The sequence below is a fragment of the Castor canadensis genome, chromosome 11, assembly GCF_047511655.1.
Source record: "Castor canadensis chromosome 11, mCasCan1.hap1v2, whole genome shotgun sequence".
NCBI classification, from domain to species: Eukaryota; Metazoa; Chordata; class Mammalia; order Rodentia; family Castoridae; genus Castor; species Castor canadensis.
Genome location: NC_133396.1, coordinates 59,805,999 through 59,818,484, shown reverse-complemented (window position 1 = coordinate 59,818,484; position 12,486 = coordinate 59,805,999). Strand labels below are relative to the sequence as shown.

General features: G+C 49.7%; 2 protein-coding genes across 6 annotated transcripts; both read right to left on the bottom strand.

Annotated features, from left to right (window-relative positions):
• Nucleotides 1–2,922: 2,922 nt before the first annotated feature.
• Nucleotides 2,923–10,296, bottom strand: Kcnab3 (potassium voltage-gated channel subfamily A regulatory beta subunit 3). 3 transcript variants are annotated; one of them, XM_074046933.1, is made up of 14 exons: nucleotides 9,660–10,296; nucleotides 8,337–8,380; nucleotides 8,211–8,248; nucleotides 7,889–7,968; nucleotides 6,168–6,212; nucleotides 6,040–6,084; nucleotides 5,787–5,830; nucleotides 5,503–5,616; nucleotides 5,180–5,289; nucleotides 4,914–5,034; nucleotides 4,735–4,829; nucleotides 4,511–4,631; nucleotides 4,248–4,336; nucleotides 2,923–3,978 (listed from the first exon to the last, which is right to left on the bottom strand). In XM_074046933.1, exons 1-14 carry the CDS (start codon nucleotides 9,899–9,901, stop codon nucleotides 3,901–3,903), a joined length of 1,266 nt encoding a protein of 421 aa, XP_073903034.1. In that variant the 5' UTR covers nucleotides 9,902–10,296; the 3' UTR covers nucleotides 2,923–3,900. The 3 variants fall into 3 exon arrangements, with proteins under 3 accessions (XP_073903034.1, XP_073903033.1, XP_020031121.1); XM_020175532.2 differs by having other exon boundaries at nucleotides 2,926–3,978; nucleotides 5,180–5,265; nucleotides 5,530–5,616; XM_074046932.1 differs by lacking the exons at nucleotides 4,735–4,829; nucleotides 4,914–5,034 and having other exon boundaries at nucleotides 2,925–3,978; nucleotides 5,180–5,265; nucleotides 5,530–5,616.
• Nucleotides 10,297–10,792: 496 nt separating this feature from the next.
• On the bottom strand, nucleotides 10,793–12,461 carry Trappc1 (trafficking protein particle complex subunit 1). 3 transcript variants are annotated; one of them, XM_020175546.2, is made up of 5 exons: nucleotides 12,355–12,461; nucleotides 12,158–12,256; nucleotides 11,941–12,011; nucleotides 11,469–11,607; nucleotides 10,793–11,182 (listed from the first exon to the last, which is right to left on the bottom strand). In XM_020175546.2, the coding sequence occupies exons 2-5, from the start codon at nucleotides 12,254–12,256 to the stop codon at nucleotides 11,054–11,056; spliced, it is 438 nt and encodes a 145-aa protein (XP_020031135.1). In that variant the 5' UTR covers nucleotides 12,355–12,461; the 3' UTR covers nucleotides 10,793–11,053. The 3 variants fall into 3 exon arrangements, with proteins under 3 accessions (XP_020031135.1, XP_020031134.1, XP_073903035.1); XM_020175545.2 differs by lacking the exon at nucleotides 12,355–12,461 and having other exon boundaries at nucleotides 12,158–12,348; XM_074046934.1 differs by lacking the exons at nucleotides 11,941–12,011; nucleotides 12,355–12,461 and having other exon boundaries at nucleotides 12,158–12,348.
• Nucleotides 12,462–12,486: the final 25 nt, after the last annotated feature.

Genomic DNA, 12,486 nt, shown 5'->3' with positions numbered 1-12,486 from the left:
GCCAGGCTTGACAGAAGTGATGTGTGCATTCTGGAAGATAGTCTTCCCGAGACCTTGCAGCTTCTGCCTTTGTTCCCTGGAAGGCTGCCCTGAGACCACTGTGTAAGAAAGTAGGATTAAGCCTGTAATCCTGTAATCCTAGCTACTCAGGAGGCAAAGATCAGGAGGATGGAAGTTGGAAGCCAGCCCAGGCAAATAGTTCACAAGACCTATCTCAAAAAAACAAAGCAAAACCAAGCCCACCACACACACACACACACACACACAAACACACACAAAGGGCTGGTGGAATGGCTCAAGGTGTAGGCCCTGAGTTCAAAGCCCAGTACCACAAAAAAAAAAAAAAAAAAATAGGGTTGGAACACTGGAAGGTGAGGGTACTTGGAGGATATAGAGGCACCCCAGCCAAGATCTAGCACTAACTGCCACATGTGCTAGTGCTCAGCCATCCTGCTAGCTCAGTGTAGTCACATGCATGAATTCAGGTGGAAATAGCAGGCAACTTCCAACCAACCCACATAATCATAAAAAAAAGCCACATTTTTGAGGTGATTTGTTGTGTGTCAATCCATAACAGATATAAGAAGCTTTCTTTCTGTCCTTAGGATTGTATTCTAAAGTGCCCTGTAGGTCTTGTGTGCTCTGACCTCACACTCTACTTCTGTTCACTTCTTACACAGAAGATATTTGGGGATATTTGGATTGTGTTATGGTTTGGGTCTGTAACGTCCTCCAAAGGCATATGTTGAAGGCATGGTCTCCAGTTGATGGGGTTATGGGGGATGGGCATCAGAACCTTTGGGAGGTGGAGCATAGTGGAAGTGTGTGCCCTTGAAGGGTAGATTGGGATCCAGGCCCCTTCATCTTGCTGTCTGTTTCTCAACGTGCTGTGAAGTGAGCAGTTTCCCCCATGAGGTCGTGAAGTCCTGCCTCATTACAGGCCAGAGCAATGAGGCCAACCAACCATGTACTGAAACCATGAGCCAGAATAAATCTTTCCCTTTTTTAAGTTATCTCAAGTATTTTGCAACAGCAACAGAAAGCTGACTGATACAACATGCATGTTCCCTTCTGTCACAAGGCCCCTTTGCATATGCTATTCCCCTAGCCCTCTAATGAAAGCAAGAAGGCTAACACCTGCTCATCCTTTTGCTTAGCCCAGCCTCACTAGATTAAATAAATACCCATTATAACTGACTTTAACATCATATACTTTCCTCTGGACTTTGGACAACTGAAGTTTGTATTTGATTGGTTGTTGTGATTGTGTCGTGGTCATCCCCCCATCTCAGTAAGCTGCAAGAAGGTTGTTCAGTCTGGTTTTTGTTCCCTGAGTCATATTACAGTAGAGCTTAATAAATACTTGTTAAATTCATGAATGAGGTGGGTGAGGTGCCATATTTGGCAAAGGAGGCAGGACAATAAAGAAAAGTTGTGTTTGCATAATTCCTTTTTCTTGGCAGCACGGGGGTTTGAACTCATGCTTGTTAGGCAGGCATTCTACCACTGAGCTACTCCGGCCCTGCAAGGGGTTTCTAGATTGACTGTGAAGGTAATTCCAAGAGTTTTTTTAAAAAGGTACTGAGCAGTGGGGAAGGCAGGATTACAAGTTTATAGTCCTCCAAGAGAACTATTCAAGGAGAATACTACTTTGAATTGATAAATTCTTCTTGTATGTTTGTTATAGAAGGAACTAATGATAGCTTAGTCATACATTTTACTTCTTCATTTCCTCCACAGTCTTTCAAAATGAGTGGGAGATTATAGGAGCAGATGTAAGTATTCATTAGTTGATCCTTTTGTTGCTAATCCAGCAAATGGCATGCTGTTGGGACTTCTCTTTTGGAAACTGGTTTTCCTTTGTGCTCCCAGCTTCAGGATCAAGGCAGGATGAGAAGGGGTAGAAAGGGGATGGTGAGGTTGTGTTTAAAGAAGGCAGAACTCATCCTCCTCTGCCTTATGATCTTTAAAGGTTGTAACTTTCCACCCACTTTCTGTGTCCAGGAAGTCAGAGTCCTCTGGGGAAAAAAGCTGACAAAGCCCCATTTGATTCTGCTCTTCTGCTACCCTCACACCTGATCTCTCACTGACTTTTTCCTTTTAAAATTATGACTCCTCTCCCTTTCTCTGTATCTCTTTCACCAGAGACAGGTCTGCACTTTACCTCTCCTCTGCCAAATCACAAAACCTCAAGCTCATAGCAACCTTTCCCACTTGGCCATGAAAAAAACTACTCATAGTTCTTGGCATATATGTAGGCATCCACAGGAGAGAAAGAAGTATGGCCAATGTAATTTTAAAAACAAACAAAAAGGACAAGAATGTCAGACAGCTGAGTCTTTCATAAAAAGAGGAGCAACATGGTTGGACATAGTGGTGCTGGCCTGTCATCCTAGCTGCTGGGGAAAGCACCAATAGGACACTCTCCAGGCTGCCAAGGCCTAAAGCAAGACCCTATCTCAGAAATAACCAATGCAAGGTGAAGTGACTCAAGTGGTATTGTGCCTGCCTAGCAAGCAAAAGGTCCTGAGTTCAACCCCAGTACTGAAAAAGCAGAGCAAAACGCCAGGCGCCAGTGGCTCACACCTGTAATCCTAGCTACTCAGGAAGCAGAGATGAGGAGGATCAAAGTTGGAAGCCAGCCCAGGCAAATAGTTCATGAGACCCTATCTCAAAAAGACTCATCAGACACACAAGAAAAAGGAATGGTGGAGTGGCTTAAGGTGTAGGCCCTTGAGTTCAAACTCCAGTACCACAAAACAAAACAAACAAGGAAGCCAGATCACTGGTTCTAAAGAACTAAAGAAGGAAAGAAAAAGACACATGCTTGGGGTACCTGGTGCCTAGGTTCTCAATGAGAACAGTGACCAGGAGTCTGATGCCTGAGTTACTAGGATGAGTGGAGAGGAAACTAGTGCTGGGAGCTTTCTGACCACCCGGTGAGAGGGCCAGGTATGTGAGATGGTGACCCTAACCATCCACCTTCTGCAATTATAGACACTGTGAGGATCAAACTTAGGATTTATTTACAGTTCCCTGGGAGGTCTTACAGAGGGCCATCAATATTGTTTTATGGTTATTGCCTGGAGGAAGACTGCAGTCCTCCACTGCCAGGTACGAGGTCCAGCTCAAGGCTCAAAAGTCTGTCGGCCCCATGTCTCTGCTGGTGACCCAAATGTTGTCACTAATTCCTGCAAAACATTACCCAACTTAGGTTTTCCAAGGGCTACCCTGCCACTTTTGCCAGAATCACTCTATACATCGATCAGATTTCTGCCTTTGTTAGTACAGTGTCTCTGGGTTCCCAGCCCTCACACCTACTCTCTGCAAGCACAAAGTATGACAGTAGTTCTAGATTTAAGTCCTCCTCCACCTCCGGACTGGGAGGCAGGGTTCTGACTTTCCAAAGATCATCATTTCCTGTCAGGACCAGTCTAGCTTCCTTTGTACAAATAACAAAGCTCCATTTCCTGTGTCCCAGATGACAGCACATCTCACTTCTTCTTAGGTTCTTAGCCCTTGATGACATTTCAAGGGCCATTATTGAGGTACTTTGCATGTTGCTTATTTCCTTGGCCTCGGTGATAGGGAGAAGAGAGAAAGGAGCAAGACCAAATGGCAGAGAGGAGAGGACCCCGTAACTCATGCCCAGAATTAATTAGCAAGAAGGCCTAGAAGGACGCAGCAGGCGATGGAAGGACTACTTTCTCTCTCTAGCCCCACTGCGGAAGGATAAGGCTTTGGTCATGCGAATCTCTACGAAGCCAGGATTCGTTTGTGGGCAGGGCTACCCTGGTTTGGCCACTGCGTGGAGGAATCCGGAGTAGGAGGGGCGGCTGCGGGAAGCGGCTGGCAGGCTGGAGCGATTAACTCCGGGTTGGCCCCAGCGCCACCGACGAACTATTTCTTGGAATGCGATTTGTTCCCCAAGAGCCCGTCTATCTCCATCATTGTTTGCGGTGTCAGCTGGCTCAGCACCTGTAGGAGAATGGATGGTGGACAAGGCTGTACAGCTGGGTCACTGAGGAAGGGCGTGGCGTTCGAGGACACAGAGAAGAACCACGGGGGGCCCCAGTGGCAAGGAAAGTCGCAGGTGTGCCCCTGTCTTGCCGTGTAGTCTGGACCTCTCCCCTTCAAAGTGAAGACTTTGTAGTGGGTGATCTTAGCATGCCATTCTGGGTTAGACAGAGTGGCCTTGACTTCTGGGGAAGGGGTCAGATACGGATTCTGGCGAATCTCCAGCTCACCTCTAGGGCACCCAGGTGTTCCATCAGCTGCTCTGCACTCGACACCCCCAGCAAGACTGAGCTGACCCCCTCACTGCGGAGACACCAGGCTGGAGACCAGAGGAGGAAAAAAATGAGAACTGGTGAGAAGCAGTGAACACAGATTTCAGAAGTGTCTGAAGAAGAGGGTCTTCCATAAGGAAAAACAAGTCTTAGGATATGTTGGAAGGTCTAAGGGGGAGGCAAGAGCGCCTGTAGGATCCAGTGCAGGTATACTGTCTCACCTATAGCAAGCTGGGCCACAGTGCAGCCCAGTTGTTGGGCAGTGGGGAGAAGGTCCATTACTTTGGCTTGTTGCTTCTTGTCATCCTCACTCTGCACTTTGTCCTTGAGCCACTGGTAACCCTGGAGGCCAAGGAAAATCAGCAAAAGACCTTTGCCACCACCATGACCAACACACAGCAGGCCAGATATCCAGTTCTGCCATCCTGAGTCCCCAAGATCTCACCTTGATGGTGGCCCTGCACATATCTGGGTCTCGCCCATCATACTTGCTAGTAATGAGGCCACAAGCCAGAGGAGACCAAGTGACTGAGCCAACACCTAAGAGCAAGAGGATTAGGTGTGGGAAAGGGACCTAGTCCGCTGGTAAGGCCAAGGGAAAGGTAGGGATGAGGGGCTGCACACCAATCTTATGGTAGAGCTCTGGTAGCTGCATCTCCACCTTCTCCCTCTGAAACAGGTGGTGCTCCACTTGTTCACACACAGGAGGAATCAGATTGAACTGTCTGGCCATGGAGTAGGCCTCCTGGGTTGGGGTGGGGAGGGGACAGGAGTCAGAGCACTCCTTCCATCTTCTTCCTTGTCCCTTCCTCCAGTGTGGCAGGGTTTGGAGGGGCCATGTGAAAAGAGAGACCCAATGTGGAAAGGGGGAAGCAAGGTCACATACTTACCATGATTTCTGCAGCCCCCCATCGGGATGTCCCCCAATATAGGGCCAGGCCCTGGTTGATGACGTAGGTCATGGCTCGCACAATCTCTAGGCACACAGGAATGGGAAAACCTCACTGTCAAACCCCTGAAATCTAAGACTTCACATCTGAAGATCTCTGCCTGCTCTACCAAGACCCCAGGTATAGCTGTGCCATCAGGGAAGTTTGTATCTGTTCTTTGCCTCCCTCCCTGTCCAGGTCCTGGAGTCTGAGGGAGCCTGGGAGGCTTGGGTGGGGGCTGGCTTTCTGTTGAAGTTTTGAGGAAGTGCCTGATTTTGAAGGGCTGTCAGGTTTGGAAGTGCTGCTTTTACCCTCCATAGGACTGTTGGGGTCTGAACGACTGGCAAAGACAATATCCACATATCCCAGCTGGAGGCGTTCCAGGGATCCTCTCAACCCTAGAGGTGGGGAGAGGAAGGGAAGTACCTCAGCTTCAGCGTACTAACAATTCAGATCTTACCCCCTTGCCATGGCCACTTAAATCCTCCAACTCAGAGCTCCAGATATGTTCCCAGCTCCTCTGGCTTCCATGCTCATCCATTTCAGTTTCCCAGCCCCTAACTCTCACCTTCAATGATGTGTTTGCGGCTTAAGCCACGCTCAGTTTCTGCCCTGTAGGAAAAAGTAAGTCAAATGAGGTGTGACAAAAATAGGGGACCTGGGCTGGTCTGGAGCCATGAAGAATTGAGATAGCATGGGTTCCCATAGGCAGGATGTGGGCCTGGGATGGCGGGTGTGGGACAGTGGTCCCCACCCACCCCATACACCTTCACACATTCATTGTAGGTCTTCTCCCTAATCATAGCAGGGCAGCCACTTACTGTCCTCCCCAAAAAATCTTGGTGGTGATGATATAGCTGGATCTCCTGGAAGAGTAGACATGTGAAAAACATGAAGAAATGGATTTTTGGATGATCATGTACCCAGAAGCCCCCCAAAACAGTCTCACCTCCAACCTTTGCTCTTGAGGATGTTGCCTAGGGTTCTTTCAGCCCTGGAATAAAGACAATACAAAAGCACTAAGCCCTATAAGGTGGATTAGTGTCTTCTTCCCCTCCTCCCCTACTTTCCCTCTCCTATAAAGTAGGGCAAAAATCAGGAGCCCATTTGGGTTCTCACTCCATCTTGGACAAATAAGAGGGGCTTGGAGCCATGGGGTATAGTCATTTAGTTATTCATTCATTCAACAAATATCCATTGTGCATCAACTATGTACCAGGCCCTATTATGGCTGTTAAAGGACTAGAAAACAATGAAGAGAGAGAGGCAGACTGGTGGAGCCAGGGAGAACACTGCCTTGTCTGGTTTCAACCCACCTGGGTTGCCATCCTCCTCTGAGCCTCAGCAAAATTCCACCCTTTCTCTCAAACTCATAAAACGATTATGAGTTTGTGGTCAGTCCTTGAGAGCTTCCATCTATAGAATTGGTTACATAATTCATAATTATTTTTTTCCTTTTTTTTTTTTTTGAGACAAGATCTTGCTAATGTAACCCAGGCTGGCTTTAGCCTTTTGAGTCCTGGAGATTATAAGTGTGTACCATCATGTCTGGCTTACAGATTCTTTTTTTTTTTTTTTGGTGGGACTGGAGTTTAAACTCAGGGCTTCAAGCTTGCAAAGCAGGCACTCACAAGGCAAGCACTCTACCGCTTGAGCCACACATCCAGTTGATTTTGCTATTATGTTGGTGATGGGGTATCTGGAACTGTTTGCCTGGGCTGGCTTTGAACCGCAATTCTCCCCATCTCAGCCAAGTAGGTAGGATTACAGGTGTGAGACACCAGCACCCGGCTTGGTTTACAGAATTCTTTCACACATAATTATGAACTAACTTGTGATAAATCCTAAATTGTTATGATGGACTGTTACTGAAATGTTTCACTATTGTTTAATCTTTCATATCTCCTGTATTTTTTGTTTAACCATTTAGACTGTGTATATTTATTTGAGGTACGGTGGTTTGAATTTTGGATTTCATGCTTGTAAGGCAGGTGTTCTACGTCTTGAGCCACACCTCCAGTTCCTGGACTGTGTGCTTTTAAAGAGCACATTGATTTCATCCCAGAAATAGTGCTTGCTTGCTCTTTGCTAGGCTCTATGAAGGTTCTCAGGAAGAAGCAAGTCAAATTCCCTGGAGGGGGAAGTCTCTTAGTTGAGCAGCAAATATGGCTGCATAAACCAGCCATAACTATATGTCAGAAACAGTATAAAGTGCTATAGAAGCTCACATCTGTGAACAACTTTGGGGAGTTGGGCGGAGGCTTCTTGGAGGAGCTAACATTTGGGTCAAGTTTTGAAGGTAAGCAGAAGTGTTTGCCAGATGGAGAAGAGGCAGGGTAAGTGGTCCTAGGTTTTGGCTGCTCCCAGTAGGAAGCCATGGGTGTGTGATGTCGCCTGATGTGTTTGAAAATTTAGCTTTGTAATCCCCAGGTAGTTGCACATAACTGATGCCAAGGATATATTTGTTGGTTTTATTTAATGTGACTACAAAGTATGCCCATTGACCTCTAAGCCAGGGAGGTATTGATGGAACTACAACTCCCACAATGCTCTGGGGGCACATGAGTTGAAAGGTTGGACCTTAGTGTTGCCAGAATTCCCAGAGAAACAAGAATCCTTGATGTTCTCAGCCTTCCAAATGTAACTTAGCTCTTTAACCCCGCTCCTTACTTTCCTGCTGCATATACTTCGGCGGTGTCAAACAGGTTTACACCATGCTCATAGGCTACTGTCAGTACATCCTCTGCTGTCTAGGAGGTGAGAGAAAGAGTTGAAGATCAACCACTGCCCTTCAGTTACCTCCTTTATTGTACTGTAACCCATGGCACCTAAGTCCTGGTTTCCACACTCTTTCTCTTTTTCCCATCCTCCAGCCTCAGATCCTTCATTCCCTATGTTTGTTGTCCAAACCCCTATCCAGGTCTGTTTCCCTCTTTCTGATTCCCTCACCAAAACCACCCTTCACTCTGCTTCTGGGTCCCATCACTTATACCTCATCAGAGATCTGAGAACCAAACGTGACCCAAGTACCTGCAAAAGAGAAGCCAGGCACATGAGAACCATGGGAGGCATTCCATGAAAGTATGCCCCCCTTCCCTTAATTCCTAATCTAACTTACCCAGGCCAAGACAGGACACTCGAAGACCAGACTTTCCTAGGTTCCTGCAAGATACAGAAGCAGCAGGAAAGGGTGGAGCCTCCATTAGGGATCTAGATTATCAGGCACCAACTCCTTTCCAAAGAAACTAGACCCAGTGGGCCAAGGGATCGGGCAGTGCCATCCCCATAGCACAGGCCCTAGGAATATTGTTGAAAGAACAAGTGAACAAACAAATGTCTGTTCCTTTGGAGCTACTATCCAATGCCTCCATTCCCTCCTATTACATTGAAGATGTGCTGTCTGGTTTGCCTTTCTTCTGGGTGAGGTCTTGTCTGTGTTTGAATCACCTCTGGGATGTGCAGAGTAGTAGACTTTGAGAAATGTGGCTAGCTGTGATGAGAATGCCCCACCAAAGGGTGACACCAGGGTGGAAGAGGTAAAAGTCAAGATCAGGCACACAGACAGGCAGGCGTCCCTGGCTAAGCTGGGCAGATGGGCCTCCAACAAAGGCAGATAGGGACTTGCAGGTGTGTGTGTGAGGGAGACCGGAAAGCATAGTTCTCCCTTTTCTCCCTTTTCCGCTGTCCACTGGCTGTAAAGACTATCTCTGAAAGAATTAGCCCTCTCCTCCCATGGTGCCCGACCCAAGTAGTCAGCTTAACTTCCTAATCAGGGCTGCTACATGGAGGGAATCAAACTCATCAGGTGACAAAATCTGGTCAGATCAATGACCACAGCACATGTCCAAAGCAAGAGACCCTTCTCTTCCCCAGCAGTGAATTCTGAGAGCTCTATGGCCTACAGACTCTGAGATAAGGTCAACTTTATGTTCACCTTCCCCACCTAGCTCCTGTCCCAAAGGTCCCACTTCCCTCCCACCCTGCTCCTACCCCACAGGGGAAAGGTCACAGACCAGCCCTGGGGCGGGGTGGAGGCAGGTGGGGGCAATATCTGGGTCAGGCGCCCTGAACAGGCCAGATCGAGAAGCAGTTTCCCTCCCTCCTCTCACCAGGACGCCAACCCAAGGACACTCCTTTGTGGGGTGGTGCAGCCTAGAGATTCGTGGGTCCCCCGCTTTCCTAGGGGTAAGGAGTGAGGCTCAGAGGATTGTTTGGGTCTAACAGGACATAATCTTGGTAAACTTCATCCTCTTATAGTCAGGGGTATTGACGGAGACCGAGGGCTGGATCACAAAAGGGAGTGCAGGTGACGGGGAAGAAGAGATGGACCGAACAGGGGAATCTTTTTAGCGAAGTTTTAAAGGGTTTTGGCCGCCATCCCAGGAAGCCTCAGGGGTCCCAAAAGGGGAGCAGATAGGCAGACTGCTAGGCCATCCCATACCTGTATTTCATGCCAGTGCCTCGGCCGGTGCTCTCTCGGAGGGCCCCAGCCGGCGCTGGAGGTCGGGGGACCAGTGCAGCTCGGACCTTGGGGCCCGACCCTCCACCCCCTGGAGGATTCCCGTGCCCTCCGCCGGCTGGCCCGCCATTACCGCCCCCAGGGCCCGGCCGGGGTCCACACAGGCAGTCCTCACTGCTCCGGCTGCGAAGGTTCTGCTCGGTACACGCGATAGACACTTGCATGCCCGCTGACCAGGACTGGGGAGGGGGCTCCGAGGGGGCGGGAAGAAGGAGCAGGGAAGCCCGGGGGCGGACACCCGGATTGTAGTGGGGCGATCTCTGGGTGAGCGGGAAGGCTGAGGTTGGCTGCGGCGGGAGCCGTCAGGCAGGATCGGGCCCGCGGGGGCGGGCTGCTGGAGGTCGCGGGGTTTGCCGCGGAGAGGAAGAAACGCTGGGGGCGCCAGCAGTGGAGATTCAGATACCAGGGACGCTGGTGCAGGGAGTAGGAGGGGGAAGTGGGTAAGGGTAAAGGTCGGGGCGGTCCTCAGAGGCTAGAAACCCGGGACAACGGGTGGCGGGAGACGGATGCCACTCCAGCTGGAACCGCTGCGGGACAGACTGGGCTCCCAGCCGCGTCGGCAGCCGGCCCAGCTCATCAACATGCAGACACCGCCCCCTCATCTACATAGAGCCTCCCGCCTCCCAGCCAAACCTGCAGCTTATCTGCATAAGCCCCGCCTGCTAAAGGCTCGCAAGTTTGAATATTCTGTGTTTTCAGAGAAAGTGGAGATCCGATCCAAGGAGCGTGGTTCTCACACCATACCGACCAGAGGCCTGTCAGCCTTCCCCCTGCCCAGTTCTCAGTTGGGAGGGATTTTTGTTTCTCAGGAAACACGTGACAAGGTTTGGAGATACTTTTACTGTCATAACTGGAGTGAGGAATGGCAGCAGAGGCTGCTGCTAAAATCCTACATAACACAACAAAAAAAAAATCCCGCTCAAAATGTCAACAGCGCCGCTGTTGAGAAACCCTGGGCGAAACCTCTCTGCAGCCTTCAGGGGGTGTGGCCTCCCTAGTTCCCCGCCTTCATTGAGGCAGGACCCAAGAAACCAATGAAATTGACACGTTCAGGCTTCAGAGGGTAACAAAAAGTTTATTGTGTTTTTCGCAGCGTCAGGTAGGGTATAAAACGGGAGAGAAGGGCCGGTTTGGAGACATAGGGGCTTCTGTGGACTTCATTTTGGTGATTCGAGGGCACGGGGCAGGGGATGGGTGGAGTGTGGGCTTTAAGTCTGAAACCCTGGGAGGGGGGCAGATGTAAGGGCTTACAGTGTCACAAGTTAGAAAGGACCCCTTGCAGTCACAGATTCTTCTGAGAGGTGAGGTAGGATGTTTCAGCCAGCTCGGGCAGAGAAGAAGGGCAGAGAGCGGACATAGGAATCTAGCCGGGAGCGGAACAGCTCACTTTGTACAGTTTGGCCCAGTGGACACAGGGGATTCTTCACCACCAACTCCACGTACAGCTGTGGAGGGGAAGGATGTAAGAGCCGAGTTTGGACACTTCTCGTTTTCAGCCCCAGACCTAGTATAACCTAAAGAATGCACAAGGAACCAGGGATTGAAGGCAAGCCCTACCTTAGGAGAAACTGATGGTGGGAGTGTTTAAGGACTCAAAAAGCTCCAAGAAAACTGAGCTCAACAGAGATAAAATACAGTAGGATTAAGGCAGGAAACCTGAGAGACTCTTGGGGCTCTGACTGTGGCTGTTAGGGGCTTTGGTGTAAGGGTTCCCTGGGGCTGACAACTGACCGCACTGTAGATATGGTGCAGCACATCTCGGATAGGTCCCACGCCCAAGTCAGTATTCATGACAACCTTGATCCCAGTGGGCGTCTCGTAGTAATGGAGTTTGTAACGGCTAGTTTGGAAGGCCAGGAAGCCATCCTTCCTACAGAGATGAAGAGGGTGTTAAAGATGGGAGTGGAATGGAATCTCTGCCAAAGAAATACTTCTAAAGTATTTAGTCTTTGTCTAAACAGATGGTTTGTAGGAGCCTGATTGAATAAAGACACCTCCCATCTTCACCCCGCAATTTATTCCCCACCTTCAACCTCTTTACTTTCAGATTTTTCCTACTGCCGCTCCTGCCAACTTCAGTACCCTCTCTAAGTCCTCCTCTCTTCTCTGGGAGCCAATGCCCCTTCCATTCCAGGAAGCACCCCTCTGCCCCCAAATCCCCAAGGCCAGCTGTCCTCTCAACATCCCCTTTGACAAGGCGTACATGTCTAACGGGGACATCTTGCTGACAAACGAGCGGATGGAGAAGAGCATTCCGTACATCAGCTTATACTCCTGGAGGGAGAGGGGCAGAGTTAGATTTCGATTATTGAGGGAGAAAGGGTTGGGGTGGGAAGGAGCCAGGATTTGGAGAAGAGGGGCTGGGCTGGGGCTATGTGCATTTGGAGATGCTCCGGACTGAGCCGGAGCTCTCTTGTCACCTCCTCCTTGGGGATCCCCGCTTGCTTCTTGCGGTGCCACTCGCTGTAGTGAAGACACACTCCATTCCGGTCAAATAGATACAGGTTGTGGACAGTCATCTGCCGGACAGGGTGTGTGAGCCTCGCTCTCGGACTTGCCCCGACTCAGGTTCTCTGTCCTGATTCCCAAGCAGTGGGGACCCCACACCCGCACTCACCGGAATTGCTTCAGGTACTGTGAAGGACTATTTCCGGTGTCCGGGCAGCCCCGCCTCGCCGATTCGCGGTGCAGCTGTAGCTAGCTGGGCATTAACTCCGCCCCCATATCATTTGTTAGACTCTGCCTTCTT

Bases quoted from the DNA above. Each gene is read 5' to 3' on its own strand.
- Kcnab3 (XM_074046933.1), bottom strand. From the start codon at position 9,901: ATGCAAGTGTCTATCGCGTGTACCGAGCAGAACCTTCGCAGCCGGAGC. The intron at 4,830-4,913 runs GTGTGCAGCCCC...TCTTGCTCTTAG, and splicing joins AGAGCTCTACCATAAGATTG to GTGTTGGCTCAGTCACTTGG. The intron at 4,337-4,510 runs GTGAGACAGTAT...TCTGGTCTCCAG, and splicing joins TGTGGCCCAGCTTGCTATAG to CCTGGTGTCTCCGCAGTGAG.
- Trappc1 (XM_020175546.2), bottom strand. From the start codon at position 12,256: ATGACTGTCCACAACCTGTATCTATTTGACCGGAATGGAGTGTGTCTT. The intron at 12,012-12,157 runs GTGACAAGAGAG...CTCTCCCTCCAG, and splicing joins CGGGGATCCCCAAGGAGGAG to GAGTATAAGCTGATGTACGG. The intron at 11,608-11,940 runs GTACGCCTTGTC...TCATCTCTGTAG, and splicing joins AAGATGTCCCCGTTAGACAT to GAAGGATGGCTTCCTGGCCT.